This window comes from Eretmochelys imbricata, chromosome 7 (genome assembly GCF_965152235.1).
Source record: "Eretmochelys imbricata isolate rEreImb1 chromosome 7, rEreImb1.hap1, whole genome shotgun sequence".
NCBI classification, from domain to species: domain Eukaryota; kingdom Metazoa; phylum Chordata; order Testudines; family Cheloniidae; genus Eretmochelys; species Eretmochelys imbricata.
Genome location: NC_135578.1, coordinates 8,779,216 through 8,796,971, shown reverse-complemented (window position 1 = coordinate 8,796,971; position 17,756 = coordinate 8,779,216). Strand labels below are relative to the sequence as shown.

The window sequence follows — 17,756 nt, the reverse complement described above, 5'->3', positions numbered from 1 at the left end:
GAACTAGGATAATTGGTACAGGTATCTTAAATAGCTAAATTGCTAGAAATAATTGGCCTAGGTGTCTCAATACCCTGAAACACAGGAGGTACAGGTTAGATAAGAGAATTGAAGAAAGGTCTGTAATAATTAGGGTCTTTTCTAGTTGTAAACAAGTGAGTTATAAAAGAAAGGCAGGACTGAGGTCATACTTTGGAACAATGAAGCTGTAAACTGCAAACCTGCTCCCCAGATTGGATAAAGTATTAACCCTTTCTGTATTGGGCTGATCTATCTTTGATTAATAAATTGATTGATGTCTGATCAATAATTGAAATAGAACCCTCAACATATGTAACTTTAGATGTCTTTGCATAAGGCGCCATTTGGCACCAAGCTCATGAGTTCATGGTGGGCCCACAGGGTTAGGAGGGGAAAGCTGTAAGGTGGAAGAGGAATAACTTCATGGCTCTTTTAGTAGTCCTGAGGCTGCAGTGCATCCTGCTGCTGCTATGTCTCTTTTCTCTGTATGCCAAAGCCTGTGATACACACAGCAGTGGATCTACCAACTCCACACCTGCTCCCTCTAGCCTGCCAGGTTTTCAGGGCTCCACAAGAATTGAATGGCTGTGTCGTGGGTCATGCGCACCCCGCCCCCTTTTCGGATAGGACAGGTGTCATTATAGGCCTGCAGGCAAGTCTGCGCAACCCTTCTGAGTCTCAGAGTAATGTGGCCTAAAAGCCAAAGTCAATCTACCTGCCCTCTCTGTCAGGGCTGTGTGGCCTAGTTGCCAGGGTCAGTAGAACGGTCAGTCAGTCAGCCCTGAGAGTCAGTGGCCAGTCAGTAAGGCTGGTGGGTCGGGATGCCACCCCAGGGTGGGCGGCGCCCAAATTGGGGGACCTGGGTCCTCCCTTTCCACTGGGTACCAACCCAGGGCCCTATTGGTGGCGGGGTTGCTCACCACCAGCTTGGTGAGGATCCAGCCGAAACGTGCCAAGCTACTCTCCGGGTCTCCAAACACCTCCCCGAAAAGCCTCCCTGGGTTACTTCCCGCTTCTCTGAAGCTTGTGGTCTCATGGTTCCCCCGGTCTCTCCTCCCTCTGTGGTGTCCGGAGCCTGGGGTTCATGGGTTGCTGCCGTCTGGCTGGCCTCCACATCATGGAGTGTCGGCGGTCCTTCAGCTGGAATCTGCAGCACACCTCCTTCCTCTCCAGAGCTCAGCCCAAAAGGAACTGGGCTGCTCCCTTTTATACCTGGCCTCCAGCTGAAGCATGCCCAGCAGGGTCAAGGGGGCATGGCCTCCTTGCCCCAAAAGAGGAATTAATCCCTGCAGTCCCAGTGCGGGGCATGCATGCCCCATCTCAGGCTGAGAATGCTGGTTTCACTATATCTTGGTGAAGGGGCAGGCCACCAAGGAGCTCTCATCTTACTGAGGGGGGAACACGGCTCATGTGGATCAGCTTCCCGTCTCCTGTGCCACACTGTTTCTCATTTTGTATCCCCCACCTTGAATTGCACTAGTTGCAGGAGGCCTTAGGCCTCTAGTAATTGAAACTCCCTAGGACTGGCAGGTAATAGGGCTATTTTTAGCTGGATAGGGCTCTAATATATTAATAACACCAAATTAGGGTTAAAGAAGACATTTTAAATTCGACAGTAGGAGTGCAAAATAGCATCCCTTATCTGTAATTAGTGAGGGCTAGATCCTCAGCTGGTGTAAATTGGTGTGGCTCTATTGAAGACAGGATGCGACTTTTAACACCCAATGCCTCATTACGTTAGGGGTAAAAAAAAAAAGAAAGTAAATAGAATTTAGCAACTTGCAGCATGAAGAATCATTATAGCCAGATGAAAATGACGGGACCAGAGTGTAATTCTGCACACTACTGCTAATATAACGGCAACACTGGCACAGGCTTAACCTTCCTACCTCTGACTACACAAAAGTAATGAACTCCCTCAGGATATTTGCCTCCCTTAAAATGCTCTTTGGTGAAAACATCTCTCTGAGCTTCATTATGACTTTATTGCAGAGTCTGGCCACAGAGACCAAATTCAGACTGCTGGTCCTCACCAATGGCTTTTGCCACTGGAGGAGTAACCGGCCCAACTTTAGATGCTATGGGACAATGTGAGTCTGGCCATCCTCTCACTGCATCACACATCACCGGGGCACACGCACAGCAGAAGAGGTGCGTGGAAGGAAGTTCGCCACTTGCATGGCCTGCACATGGGCAGTCACAGTTTGAATCCCTGCTCAGCGATTGCATTCCCGCAGGGGGCAGGGAAGTAGCCAGGACTCCTCTTCTGTGCAAAGCAGACAGTACTGTCCAACTAGTCTTGAGATACCCACTCTCCCAAAGCTTCTCTGGGAGCAGAGTGGTACTGCTCTGCCCTGCATACAGTTCAGTGGTTAAATGTCACCATTGGGTGCTGAATGTTAAGCCTTGTGATGCTTCCGTAGTTTGTCAAACATGGTATATCCAGATGCTCATCAACTAAGAGTTGCATACTGCAGTCAACAGTGCCCAGATGTCATGGTGATGGTCAGCAGACAGTATACAACCCTTAAGGGAGCTCTGTCACATGCAAAACTCTCATTACATCCAATGGATGTTACACACAGAGAAAACCTGTAGGACAAGGCCCATGGTATTTGAAATCTCTATTCAAATATACCTTATCAAAAGACCGGGGAATGGCTCTGTATCATAAATAGGGGCCTGAGCTAACACCACAAAGCCAAACAATCTTGAATTTAGGATCAAATGGATAAAAAAATAACACCCATTTTCCCTCTGTGACATCTACAGTTCGGTTATGGAATGAGCAGGGGAGAGAAAGGAATATTCCATACAATCTAATCATGAACCCAAGCAACATGATGATGGGAGAAAAGGGGTGTGTCATCATCTTTTTTATTTTATTTTGCATCCCATGTACCAGAAGAGGCTATTGCATTAATAGCATACAGTCCGTTTTTTTCAATGTCCTGGGAAAGGGGAGGGAGTGGGGAGAAAAGAGATGGTTTTGACAAATGTTTAACAGTCAGCTCGTTCTGCAAGTGAAGGAGAGGGGGATAAAAAAGAGGCCCTCCAACAGCATCCCTGGGCAAAAAGGTGGGGCAGCTAAGTCATAGTTGAACTGTGGAGGCCCTTAGAGCTTTTGGCAGTGGGGATGGAACTAAGCTGGTAAGTTCAAGGAGCCACCCTGGCTCTAACCTCCTGGCCCTGCATTGAATGCAGCTTGGATGGAGCAGACAATCTGACCCAGAATTCTAATCCAGCTAGTCAGGAACTGAAAAGAGGAAAGCAGAAGGCTGAAAGGAGAATGGCAAAAGATGAGATGGGTTTGAATCAAACTCCAAGGTTCTAACACCCCCGAGTTGTAATGTAGCTGGGACCTAAATTTCACAGCTGAACAATTTCATCCTTATTGCTGATTGAACTACCTAAAAGCCCCTATACTTTAGGGCAGCTCAAATCTGGGTCTAAACTTTGTGCCTCGGGCCCTTCTGAAATGGAAATAAGGAGAAAGCAAGGGTTCCAGGGCAGAAGACTGAGCAAGTGAAAGGGGACTCCCTCGGGTCTCATTTTTTCCAGTCTGCTCTCCTTTCAAGCCTTCCATTCTCCCTAAGGCAGTGTCTACATTTTTCTTTGTCTCCCAGGTTTTGACTTGTCCCTCCTGTCAGTTCAGGAGAGAGAGAGAGAGAGATTGAAGAGCATCCCAATTAGGATAATGGCATGCTTCCTCATTGCTTGTATCTAGTCAGACAGAGTTCAATGCTGCTTTGAGGCCTTCCATTCTTAGAAGTCAAGTTGGAAAAGGGAAAAAAAAATAAGATGCTCTGAGGCTCTTCAAGGCACACGTCCAGGCTGCGGTGCTTTTCTATTCCGCCGGCAGTTGCTACTTAGTTGCACACGTCTTCAAGAGCTGGGAGGCTGAGCTGAATACTGTATTAAATGAAAAAGAAGCTGCTTGATGAACTGAAAAGCACCATGGCTTGATCACTCCACTAAAACAGCTCTGAAGAGATTTTCCTCCACACTCTGAATGTGGAATTACAGTAAGCTTGTACGCCTCCCACCGCGAGGCATGCTTTATTTGCACCCCTCTGCTGTGGTGCAAAGTCAAGTCATTATGGTAAAGCTTATATATACAGAGCCAAATTGCGACCTGGTGTATGTGGGTGAAACTCTATGGCTGCGGGTGGGGTTGAACCCAATTACACCAGATTCATGTTAGACCCTGTCATAAATATAAAGGGAAGGGTAACAACCTTCCTGTATTCAGTGCTATAAAAACCCTCCTGGCCAGAGGCACAATATCCTTTTACCTATAAAGGATTAAGAAGCTCAGGTAACCTGGCTGGCACCTGACCCAAAGGACCAATAAGGGGACAAGATACTTTCAAATCTGGGGGTCTAGGGGGGAGGCTTTTGTCTGGCTGTTCTGTGTGCTTGCCGGAGAGAGATCAAGAAAGCAAGCAATCCAATTCCATTAGAATTAGTAAGTACTAGCAAGGAAATGCGTTTACTTTTGTTTTGGCTTGTGATTTTTCTCTGTGCTGAGAGGGAGGTGTATTCCTGGTTTTCTTTTTGTAACTTTAAAGTTTTTGCCCAGAGGGAAATCCTCTTTCTTTTAAATCTGATTGTCCTGTGAGATTAGCTTCACTTCTAATTTTACAGAGGTGCTTCTTTTACCTTTTTTCTTTCTAATAAAGTTCTGTTTCTTTTAAGAGCCTGACTGATTTCTCTATTGTCCTAGGACCCAGGGGTTTGGGTTGGTGATCACTTTGTAACCAATTGGTTAGGATATTATTCTCCAGCCTCTCCAGGAAAGGGGGTGTAAGGGCTTGGGGGGGTGGTATTTTGGGGGAATAGGAACTCCAAGTGGTCCTTTCCCTGATTCTTTGTTAAATCACTTGGTGGTGGGAGTGTACCCTCCAAGGGCAAAGAGTTTGTGCCTTGGGGAAGTTTTACCCTAAGCTGGTAGAAATAAGCTTAGGCGGTCTTTCATGCAGGTCCCCACCTCTGTACCCTAGAGTCCAGAGTGGGGAGGGAACCCTGACAGACCCATTTATTATAAATGGCAACAAATGATCAATGCAGTGTCTAAAGTAAACAAACCACCTGCTGCTGAGATTGTAAACAGAGTTCTTGATTCTCCTCCCATTTTTATGCTAATTTCAAAGGAGTTGCTCCTCATTTACATCCCCGTACATAAGATCCTAATCAGGCCAAGAGACTTGGGGCTGGATTTTTAATGGTATTTAGGTACCCAAAGATACAGATAGGTGCCTAATGGGATTTTGAAAAGCACCTAGGTATCTATCTCCCAAGAAATCAAAGGGAGATAGGCACATAAGTGCTTGAAAATCCCACTAGGCATCTATCTGCTTCTTTAGATACCTAAATATCTTTAACAATCTGATCCTTGTGCTTTGCAGAGAAAAATTTAGCTACAAATCCAACATAAGTGAAACTAGGAAAACATCAGTATCACTTAGGGCTCGTCTACACTTACCGGAGGATCGACACTGCAGCGATCGATGCATCGGCGGGCGATTTAGGGGGTCTAGTGAAGACCCACAAAATCAACCAGCGATCACTCTTCTGTTGACTCCTGTACTCCACCGGATCAAGAAGAGTAAGTGGAGTTGATGGGAGAGTGTCTCCAGTAGACGTCGCATAGTGTGGACCCCGTGGTAAGTAGATCTAAGCTGCGTCGACTTACGCTATTATTGTAAGTCAAATTGCATAGCTTAGATTGACTTTCATGCATAGTGTAGACATGTTCTATGGACTTGGGTTCCCAACTAAGAGCAACGCTGGCATGTTGTAAGGCATCGGTCATCTAAATTCTACCCTCTTCTCTCTGTTTCAAATCCAGAAAATCAAGTCAAATCAAATGGAGAAAAATCAGATTTTCTTCTTCTTTATACTGGTGTAAATCAGGAGTAACTCTATGGCAGTCAATGGTCTCAGTTCTTGGGTCTAGGCAGGCTGAACTAGATACACAAAGAAGGAGGTCTGGAGAAGTAGAAGTGGGAGCCACCACCATTACAATTCCCTTAGCTAGGACTAACCAGTGGCCAGTTTGGTCTTTGGTGCAAGTTAGAGCAGCTTCAAGTCAGCTGTGATTTGGGCCCAGCGACAATGGCTACCAAGGGACATTCTCTCAGCCAGGGATTGCTGGAATGAAATACTACCTCTGCCATACCTCCCCCGCTTTGTTTCTGCTTGGGTGGTCATGCCATTAAATACTTAATGGGGGAAGGACTGGGAGGTGACGACATGGCATCTGCAGTGAGGCCCAGTAGAGTACAAAAGCAAAAAAAAAAAAAAATGTAGAACACATAAATCATTGCTATTGGGTGGATGACTTACCCAATCAGATCTTTGCAGCAATTTGCTTTTCTTTAGTCTGTGGGTCAGCGGTAGTGGTGAAAGACTAATAGAGATGGATGAAAATAATTAACCGGCATGAAACAGGGGATGAGATAAAATGAGAACAAAAGGAAAGAGGAAATGAAGAGGCAGGAGGCAATATTCTAGGCTGTGGTAGTTTTGGTCCTGTCCTCAGTAGGCCTTAAAGCTCTTATCTTTAACTCATCTCTGAAAGCAGCAATAGTCATCTTAAAAGCTGGCAGATCAAATAGTTTATGAATTAGGGACAACAAAACATTGTACGGAGATAGCAAACAATAAGCAAAAAGGGGCCTATCATTGGAATGCTTTTGACTGTGTTGATCACAGGGATGTGAATTGTGGGAAACAGATCATAACCTAATGCTTAACTACATATATTGATTTTGGCTGAGTCAAATTCAGGAGCATGTGTATTTGAAATAGCATATACATTCTAAAATTCTGACAAATAACATCTGCTGGAAGAGGAGCTCGTTGTAAATAGGCACAATGTTTGAGAAAGATCACTTTGTACATTTGCTTCCTGCAGTCAAAGAAATAGATTTACTCCGTAAGTTGCAATAATAAGTCCTAAAAAATGGACTTGGTGAATGGCCACAGGTGTATGTTTGTTCAAAATAATGGAATTTTTTTGTAGTTATCAATTGTCACCAGTTGTTATGGCTTTTTGCTAAGCTCCTAATATCATTAGTTAGTGGTTCTGGACACTGTGATGTGGGAGCTCAATTTTTCTCCACTCATTTTGTGCTCACCATCTACTAGAAAACCTTCCCCAAAAAGTTCTCTCTCTTTCTAATGAATTGACCCCAAGTAGAGCACTCTTTGCCACATTTCATTAATTAATTATTACTTTCCCCCACATCTTACAGCTAATGGGCCTGATTCTGCTCTTCATTACATTAGTGAAAATCAGCACTCTGTTGTCAATGGAATTACACTGATGTGAACAAAGAGATGGCACTGGGATAGGACTTGGGTTCCACTTCTGGCTCTGCCATAGACTCTCTTTGTGTCCTTGGCTCTCTCTGTGCCTGGAGTCCACCATCGGTAAAACAGGATAATAACACTTCTGTGCCTCATAGTCGTGGTGTTAGTATAACACCGTTAGTATAAATTCATTAGTATTTGTGGGATGTTCCAATATCAAGGTGACGAGCGCCACAGGGGAGTGTCTATACATATATGAGATCCAAATCAGGCCTACAATCTGGATTCTAACTGACCACAGGTGGGCGGACTTCTGACCACAGAGTTAAAGACTTAAATCAATTTTCCTGCATCGCTGTAGTGTTTGGTCCATTTGAAAATTATTCCTGCACGCAATTCTAACGTGATCTCTGGTGCATCTGATAAAGATACGTAGAATACCAAATAAAGGCGCGAAACACATTTCCCTCAGGCAAGCTCCAAACCCTGCTTGATGGAATGTGACTGAGGTATTGTTAAAATAGAAACTCATATTGTGACATTCTATCAGCTTAAGAAAAAAAAACCCTGTCAGCTTTATGTAAGGATTCATATACTTTCCAGTGCAAACCCTGGTTATACTCTCCATAACGCATATATCAATTATAATGATATGTTGACAAAACAGTATCCCAGAAAATGACTATTTTGCTCTGAGAACATTGTCATATGAAGTGTAACGTGTGTCCAGTTATGACAGTTAGAAACATTGCTAATAATTTTATAATAGGAAAAGATACTCAGCAGTAAGCTTCTGACTATACCTGAAAAAGTCCATTAGTGGCCAATCAATATTTTCTGATAACACAAAGCAGCAATCACTGTACATTTTTTTACTCTGAACATTTTTTACATAGGCATCTCCCTGTGACAGGGGCTGCATCTCCTACCACCACATTTATAATGCGAGGTCATAATGTTGGCCCCTGATTTCCCCACACCCCCACCTCCTGTATTCCAAGTGTATCGACAGACAGTAGATAGCATTCTGAAAGCAACATTAAAATCATACCACACTGAGCTCTTTATTACCAGAGATTTTGGATAAAAAGTACATCATTTAAATTATCTGAATCAATAGGCAGATGGTAGCAGCCATATTTTAAACGTTTCTCCAACTTGTACACATTAGATTTAAACAACAGCTTCATGTTTCACATATCTGAAGAAGAAACGCTGACACAAGTCAAAATTTATCTCCAGTACATTTACAAATATTTAATTTCCCTCCCACCGGCATCACTGCGTTTGTACCTACGCCAGAAAGCAGGAACTTTAGCTTCCTCTTAGGATGATGTCAATACTCCTTTATGGATGTGCAAAGAATGGCATGACTCGTGTCCTCTCATGAGGATCCAGAGAACCATGCCCTCAAAAAACCAATATTCCATCAGCCAAGGAAGAAAGGAACTCCAAGACTTTTCCAATACACAAGGCTTTATCCTGTATATCACTGAAATATGCAATCATTGTGCCACCAGGCTGGTAGGAATTTTTTGTTCAGGAGGGTACACTGAAAAAATGAAGGTTGCCTGCATCCTAATTTGACTTTGCATTTTGTTAGTCATTATTTTGGACCTTTGGTCTGACCCATTATGGCTCTTATGATCTTATGGTCATGGTCTCATATTTTTCCTAATCGTTTTAACTGAAACAGAAATTTCTTAATACTGCATGTGATATGCAGAGTTTGCAGTAACTTCAAAGAATTGCAGATGTTTAATAAATTTGGTGGGGTGATATTTGATGCTGCCAACTGGCAAAGAGAAAATCATGAGCATGCCCAAGAAACTTTGCTTCTTATAAACAATATTTCCTTCTCTATAATTTTAGCAGACTTAGTATTTTCGTCCTTCAGTAAGCAAAATTTTGCTGACCCAAGCCAGTGGCAGATTAGCCACTAGGCCAACAGAGCCTGTGCCCAGGGCTCCCGGCCAACTGGGGGGCCCTGGAAAAACGGGTGCCCCGATGCCCCGACCCACTCCTGCTGGGGAGCAGGATCTGGGTGCGGGGGCTGGGTCCACTCCACCCCCGTGCTCCAACCCTGCTCTCCAGCAGGAGTGCTGGCGGAGGAGTGGGGGGAGGGAGCAACTGGAGGCGGAAGAGGTCGGGAGGGGCTTGCAATTGCTCTGGCCCAGGGCCCCACAAAATGGTAATCCACCTCCGACCCAAGCATTACAGTTACCTTTACATGATCAATCAGAGTTCAGGTCACGGGAGACAAAAGATGGCAAGTATCTCACTCTTGGACCTTGGGTTTGGGAGACAAGCTAAAGGGGTCAGATTCTAATCTGAGTTACAGCTGCGAAAAAGATGTCTTGTTGTTAAGGCACTGCTCTAAGACTAAGGAGTTTGGAGTCCTGTCTCTTCAACTGATGTGTGAACTTGGACAGACTTAATTGTTCTGTGCCTCCGTTTGTCATGTGCAAAATAGGGCTCTCTCTGTCTCCCACATTTTGTCTGCCTCTTCCACTTGGATCGGAAGTTCTCTGGGACCAGGGACTGAATCTTATCATGTGGGTGTATAGTGCCTAGCATAAAGATCTCAGCTGGGGGCTTTAAGGTGCTACCATAGTACAAATAAATAGTGATGATGCTTTACTTCAGTGGTGTTGCTCTTCACTTACACTATTGTAACTGAGACCAGAATCAGGCCCACTCATTCAGCTCATGGCAGCACTCTTACCAGTTGATTTTCTGAGGGCTAAACCCAGGGACCCACTACCCAGCCTGAAGGTGTGACTGTGAGGTGGGTCTCTCTGCAAAGAGAATGGGAGGAGGGGGGAAGAAATTCCCAACCATGGCTTGGAGCACCCACAGAGCCACTCCACTAGGCTACTTCATTTTATTGGCTGATCTAGATCTCTGCAGCCCAGACAGGCAGAGGACCAGAAGATTACTGGACCTGCCCAGGCTTCCTGACCACTGGACACTGCCACACAAGAACTCCCAGCCCCAATGGTCTATGTGCTGTGCAATGGGAGCACATCTGGTGCAAGACACTCATGCCGCTATCTAGACTCTCCCACGCATAGCTGAGCCACATCTGTTCTATTACCCAGGGGAATCTCCAGGGACATGGAAGTGGAGAGTGGATGTCCTCCTAAGGGCCAAATCCAGATGTCTTTGCTTGGTGTTTATCCGTGGGCTTGTCTACATGGGGACCTCAGGAAAGTTAGCCTCAATTAACGGAATGTGTGAATTAAAAGTGGATTAATTAAACTGCATTACCCCCCTGTATGGATACTCTCATTCAGAATTAAAGTGGCCTAATACAGTTTACTTTAATTCAGTTTCAAAGTGAATTAAATTAGATCAGACTAAGGCCACTTTAAAGTGGCCTAATACAGTTTACTTTAATTCAGTTTCAAAGTGAATTAAATTAGATCAGACTAAGGCCACTTTAATTCTGAATGAGAGTATCCACAGGGGTTTAATTCAGTTTAACCAATCCACTTTTAATTCACACTGTTAGTTAATTTGTCCCCCCCATGTAGGCAAGACCTCAGGCCTTATGACGACAAATTCTCTTTGATTTCAATAGGAGATTGATTGAGCAAGGATCTCGGGACTCAGCCCTAAGAGCTATTGACAAGAGTGACGGGGAAAGGTATTTGTTGGACTAAAAGTAAAATGGGCAGGTGGGGAAGGGGAGGAAGACTGTTGAAAAAAACCAGCATTAACTTTTATGGCCTGATTCTGATCTCAGAATACACCCGAGAAAAAAGGTGTTCAGGCATGTTTTGATCTTACAGAAACTGGCCAAATATCTATTCAAAAGGGGAGAGTGGTAAATTACTGCTTACAAAGCAATACATCCATTTTTATTTTGAGGCTCAACACTCCAGTTACCAGCATATAAAGTCCATGTGGAATCTGGTGTGATGCTTGGCACTGCTGCTTTAACACACCCTATAATTACAGTGACAAATTTCCACCTCCTGAAATATCAGGTGCTGAAGTGGTTGCCCTAGAGGAGGAAGAAAGCTGGTGGGATAATTTTGACTGACTTTGGGTCAGCGAGCTCAGCTGTTATTCTACACTGGATTAAAACTGATTAGTCTGGGTGAAGGCAGTCTTGTGAGACACAGGTAACTAGGGTGAAAGGAAATTGAAAATATTAAAGAAGAGAAAGTGGGACTGGATAAAATGCCTTCTTCACTTCCATACACCTCTTCAATTTACAAATACCCAAGGCTAGACTGTATAGCCTTCATGCACGTTGGCAAGCACTTTTTCACATGAGTACTCCCACTAAAGGGACTACTCATGTGAGTAAATATTCACAAACATAAATTCCGGCCCTGAGGTTCTACCTCTGTCCTAATCATTCTAAGAGCTTTCCTACACAGAGAGCTGCATTGCTTTAATCAAAGGTGTCAATTTAAACTGATTTTGTTAAACTGGCACAAACCCCTGCATGGGAACTCTTATTTTGTTTTAAGAGTGTCCTATATCAGTTGACAGAGTAGACTGAATGCATCCGATGAAGTGAGCTGTAGCTCATGAAAGCTTATGCTCAAATAAATTTGTTAGTCTCTAAGGTGCCACAAGTACGCCTTTTCTTTTTGCTTTTTTCAGTTGAGCTTCAGTGAATTAGGTTTAAGCTAAACCAAAATAAGCCACTCAAACTGAAATAAGAGGGTCCAGACGGGGGGTTTCATCGGTTTAAGTAAACCAGTTTAATTAAACAGTGCAAGTTTGTCTATAGGAACGACTAAGACAGCAGCAACCCAGATGTGCTAGCAAGAATCAAACCTTGTGCAAATCCCAACTCATCTTAATCAAACATTAAGAAACAAAATCAGTTTTTGTATTCTCGAGTAAACAATGCAAAACTTTGGAGTTAGCAATCACATTTTCACTGGAGTCTATGCCACCTCTACAAAGTCTGAAGACGTTGTTTGTAGTACACCTTTAATAAGAAGGCAGCCCGCAGTCTACCAAACTCTGCCAAATAAACTCTTAATACATACTGTATTTTATTCAAGAGTTGTCCTTCTCTTCTTCACGGAATATCTAATAGCTCTAAAAATATTTTCCTGGAAGAGGATAGACTCATCATTGTTAAGTATAAAGTATAGTTATGTAAGTAAAGCCAGCATGCTAGTATTGCACAAGGGGGGAAAAGCCTCCAGAACACAAGAAAATGGAATAACGTAATTCTCTCCAATACTCTGTTGAAAGAAAAAGGAAGCTCTTGACACAACATCTTCATGATTCTGGTAGCTCCAGGTGTCCTGGTGCTGCAGCGGGTTTGCTCTCCCTTTTGACTGCTCTGAAACTGGTAGGTGTATTCCAGATCATTAAAAACCGGTATTCCAGCAGCTCCAGCAAAGTGTGGTACTATTTAATTTCTTGAAGAGTGAGGCTTTATTTCAAAATATCATATATATTTATATCTATACTTTTAAATGGTATAAAGTAAATTGTAGATCCAAACGTATAAGACTATTGTTCATACTTCATCATCACGAAAACTTTACCAAAGAACCATTTTTCTTCATTTTTCTTTTCTGTTGTCAAAAATCTGGGGCATTATTTCCATAGAATATTTTATTTCACACAGTAAAGCCACTGTTATTATCTGGTCAACAGTCAAAGTGCAAATAAGAAATCCATTTGGCTTGTAAATGCTTGAGATGGTTTACATTTTGAATATGTTGTCCTCTGTAAATCAGTGGTTCTCTCATCCAGGAGACGCTATTAGGTTCTTGGGTGAATCTGCAACGAAATGCAAAACGATCAATTACATATGTTACAGAAATGAACACAAGAGCTGGATTGATAGTCCACTGGTGGTGGCACATGACTCTGCCAAATGGGTGTCTGAGTTCCCAGCCCGAGATCAGCATTTTGTTTTGTGCTCCAGCTTGGTCTGGTGGTGTTCAGCATGGCCAGCTCCTGTGGGGATGTATGGGCACGAGCATCTTCCTGCCCTCTTGAATGGCTAGCTTGTGGAACACCACTGATTTGCATGGAGAGACAGGTGAGGGGTTGGTTACATTAGATAACAGAGACTTGATCTACTTGAATGTGCTAAAAACCCCTACAAGGAAAACTGGCCATTGTTCAGGTTTCTGTGACTCTGAAATGAGAATGACCTATCAGACGCTGACATTTTTAGCTTCCTTGAGAAGATGTGTCGTTTTTTGGTTACATCAATACACATAAATGAATAGCATAGCCCTTCTCTAGTCAATTTAAGTGAGTAGCAATACTCACACTGACTTCAGGAGGCTCAGTCCTTAAATTAGGAGAACAATTATTAGCAGAGCAGTAGACTGTATGATGGGATGCAGCAGTAATTGTCTTAGCAACAGATATTTACTGCCTTGTGTTCTTTTTACTACTTTGAGGTGACCTCTTAATTAGAATGACTGCTACAGCAAAAACAAAGGGCTTTAGTCAATGCTCTAAATAGAAATTTAATCTGAAATATAGGTCAGCATATTAACCTATTCAGCCTGTTAAAAAAAATCCTAAAACCTTTCAGGATTTTTTTTCCAGTTCTGTCCAGTTCCAGTTCTATTTTCTGCTGTCCTGATTTGCCATTAACAAATGATCTTCTGGGCTGGGTTTTCTCTCACACAGACTGAACAAATCCCATTCTCTTTGCTGTACCACTGCAGCTATTAGCTCAAGGAGGGAGGGAACTGAATATGCTCTGGGATTCAGGTTTCAAGGGACCATAACCTCAGCTGTTGCAGTATTACTGGGCAAGTAGTCTAGGAAATGTGAGTAGTTCTTTCACCTACACTACTCAGGAGACAATATAAAAATGACCTGATGGCATAATATATTGTAAACTGAATGTTATTTATGAGAAACAGCTTGGCCTACTTGTTAGAGCAGGGGATATGAAATCAAGAGACCTGGATCCTACTCAGCCACTGTGTGACTTTGGGCAAATCCTTTAAGTTCTGTGCACTGTAGTTTTCCCTATCTGTAAAATGAGGATAAGAAATATACCTATTTTTGTGAAGGGCTTTGAGGGCACTATTATTATGAGCGTAGCTTCTAGTAAAAATAGGACAATTTGCTGAATTACATGGATACTGGGTGAAATTCACACCTGGCACAGAGGGCCAGCACAAAGCCTTCTGAATCACCTAAGCTCTGAACAGGAATGGTACGATGGAGAGTGGATTGACTGCACTGGGGTGCCTGCCCAAAACCTACATGCTGGGCAAGGATCTCTAGCTCTGTATAGGTCTGTGTAGAAAGCTACAACTGGATCCAGGGAAATGACCATGATCAAAGGGACTGCAGCTACTATTCCAGTCCCCAACATCACAGCCCTGCTCATTGGCACCAACCTGGGAGGGTAGATTTCCACCTCCCAACCCATCCAGCCTCTGGCTACAGAGAGCCCAACCCAGTAGTCCGCCAGCTGGCTGGAACGGGTTGTGCACTCCGTGAGTTGCAGTGTGACCTCACAGCCCGGTCTCTGATACTTTTGCGAAGAATCAAAGCTTTTCAGATGATCTCCAAAACTCACGCTGCCTTTTAAAACAAGTGAAAAGTGATAAAAAAAAGTTTGACATGAGACCCAAATAAATTAAAAAAACAATTTCTGGACAAAATTTCAGACAGCTGCTCTATCAATAGAAAATAAATCATTTTGCAGAAGCTGTGGACAGCTCTTTAAGTCTTGGGCTTGAACATCTTAAATACTCAACCATGTTAAAAGTTAAAGGGCTAACGTCAAGTACACAGCCACAGAGAAACAGGAACACTGGGTCAGATCTGTGGTCCCTCAAGTGCAATATCCTTTCTCTGACAGGAACCAGTTGCAGCCACTTCAGGGGAAGGTGCAAGCATTCCTGTAACTAGAGTGGAATGAATATTTTTCAGTTTGGTGGCAGAACCAAAAAAAAAATTAGAAAAGAATTGTTTCAAGTCAAACAGAAGCTGAATTTTTTAGTTCTTTCTTGCTCAATGGAAACTGGAAAAAAATTCATTTTTTCTTTTCATTTTGATTCTGGTTGGGTTTTTTACCCCCTTTAAATGCATTTTTGTAACAAATCTAGCTTGATTTTTAAAGGAAAGGTCATTTCAAAATGAAAACTTGAAACATTTCATTTTGAAAATGTCAAAACAAACCATTTTGACTTTTGCTAATTCTTTATTTCATTTTAATTCACTGAATGTGACCTGAATTTGCGAATGCTTTCATTTGACTGAAAAATGCATTTTTCAGTAAAGAAACTGTTCACTAAAAAAATTTCACACAGCTCTGCTTGGAATGGACAACTATGCATAATTTACTGTAGTGGGAGTTTCTTCCTATCCATCAGTTAGGTTCAGGTTTATGCCCTGAAGCATGTGAATTTTTATCTCATATATAATTGTGGAAATGTTCATAGTCAGGATACCAGTCCCTGAGTCCCTCAAAGTTCTTTTGTGTATGGAGAACACTCATGGCAAATTAGTTTAAGGCTCAGAATGACTTGTGCTAAACCCTTTTCTAATCATCACGGATATATCCAGATATTGGCTGACCGGCGTTGCTTCTTCCTGACTCCTATCATTGAAATATATGCAAACAGAGACACACAGCCCTCAGTCATCTGATCTGGGCCAGGAGCACACGTATTTCTGGAGCACACCTTTCTCCTGTGCTATCTGAAATGACAGTGGGCTTTTTAAGAAACAAAAATTAAATTCCTATCTCAGGAGTTGATTGGTTTTTTTTGCCATTTAAGGATCAAGCAGGCTACTTCAAGCAAAAGTTTAACTCATCCAAAAGTATATCCAAGATTTCTGTTTCCATGATTTAAGAGATCATTATTAAGCCTTTTGCCACTTTGCCTTTATCAATTTTAGTTTAGTCTGCAGAAGAGAAGAATGAGAGGGGATTTGATAGCTGCTTTCAACTACCTGAGAGGTGGTTCCAGAGAGGATGGTTCTAGATTATTCTCAGTGGTAGAAGAGGACAGGACAAGGAGTAATGGTCTCAAGTTGCAGTGGGGGAGGTTTAGGTTGGATATTAGGAAAAACTTCTTCACTAGGAGGGTGGTGAAACACTGGAATGCGTTACCTAGGGAGGTGGTAGAATCTCCTTCCTTAGAAGTTTTTAAGGTCAGGCTTGACAAAGCCCTGGCTGGGATGATTTAATTGGGGATTGGTCCTGCTTTGAGCAAGGGGTTGGACTAGATGACCTCCAGAGGTCCTTTCCAACCCTGATATTCTATGATTCTATGAATTCTGTTCTGTCACAATGTTTCAAGGTAACAAAACAAAATGCTGCTCGAAGCTTACCCTACACAAGCTCATTAAAATAACTCCTATGGGTAAATGCCAGAAACATTTTTTTTCATTTCTGAATACCTGTAGGTTTTTAATTTAAATGAAATACAATAACCCATTCTGATTAGATTGAATCGCACCTCTGAATATTAATGAGTTTCACTCCTAAGTTTCTAACTATTATTACTAGATATTGACTATTACCTACACCTTGGTTCACAGGATGCTTTTGGATGGTGGAGCTTAAGAAATTACAAATTCCTATCAAAACTAATAAGATTCCTAAATTACATATTTGCAAGGCAGAATGCAAGATTACCCTAGGGTGCTACATTAAAAATCTAGCACAAGAACAACAATAATAATAATGTAAATAACAAAAGTTTTAAATTTCTCCTCACATTACTTGTTAAATAATTTCCCTTTCTGAAATTTGTGATTCATTAGGAAAAGAGATACTAGGACATGTGATCGTTTTCATGCTATATGGCCTAATCTCAAATGCTATTTCAATTTAGAACAGACAAGCCATAAACATGGGGTGGCACATGGCTCCGCCACCCCACAAAGAGATCCAGCAAGAAACTGGAACTCTGTGAATCATAGTTCCTTCCCCATTTCTCTCTTCTGGGAGTGGGAGAATGATGGACTAAGTCCCTTTTTAAGGTGCAGGAATGTTTAGATGAAGTCAAAAACATTTCTGCAAATGTTTCCTTTTTTTGGGGGAAAAAAGCCTTTTTCAATTTAGTTGGGTTTGGTCCTGCTTTGAGCAGGGGGTGGGACTAGATGACCTCCTGAGGTCTCTTCCAACCCTGATCTTCTAGTGTGTATGGTAACACCCATTGTTTCATGTTCTCTATGTATATAAATCTCCCCACTGTATTTTCCACTGAATGCATCCGATGAAGTGAGCTGTAGCTCACCAAAGCTTATGCGCAAATAAATTTGTTAGTCCCTAAGGTGCCACAAGTCCTCCTTTTCTTTTTACAATAATTAACAAACTTGTAGGACAAATCTTTTTGACAAGCCCTAATGCCTTTCAACAGCTCCTGCACAACAAGGTTGTCTCCCCCGGTGCTGCTGGGCTGAGTTCTGTGAGGCTGCAGCATGTAAAACAATGGGGATTA

The 17,756-nt window shown here is 42.6% G+C and overlaps 1 protein-coding gene across 2 annotated transcripts in view; it reads right to left on the bottom strand.

Annotated features, from left to right (window-relative positions):
* Positions 1 to 13,083: 13,083 nt before the first annotated feature.
* Positions 13,084 to 17,756, bottom strand: part of TAFA1 (TAFA chemokine like family member 1) — a 342,760-nt gene continuing 338,087 nt past the window's right edge. For both annotated transcript variants that reach the window (XM_077822208.1, XM_077822209.1), the window contains exon 4: positions 13,084 to 13,101. In XM_077822208.1, the coding sequence (XP_077678334.1) occupies positions 13,084 to 13,101 (18 nt within the window). The remainder of the gene's footprint in view (positions 13,102 to 17,756) is intronic.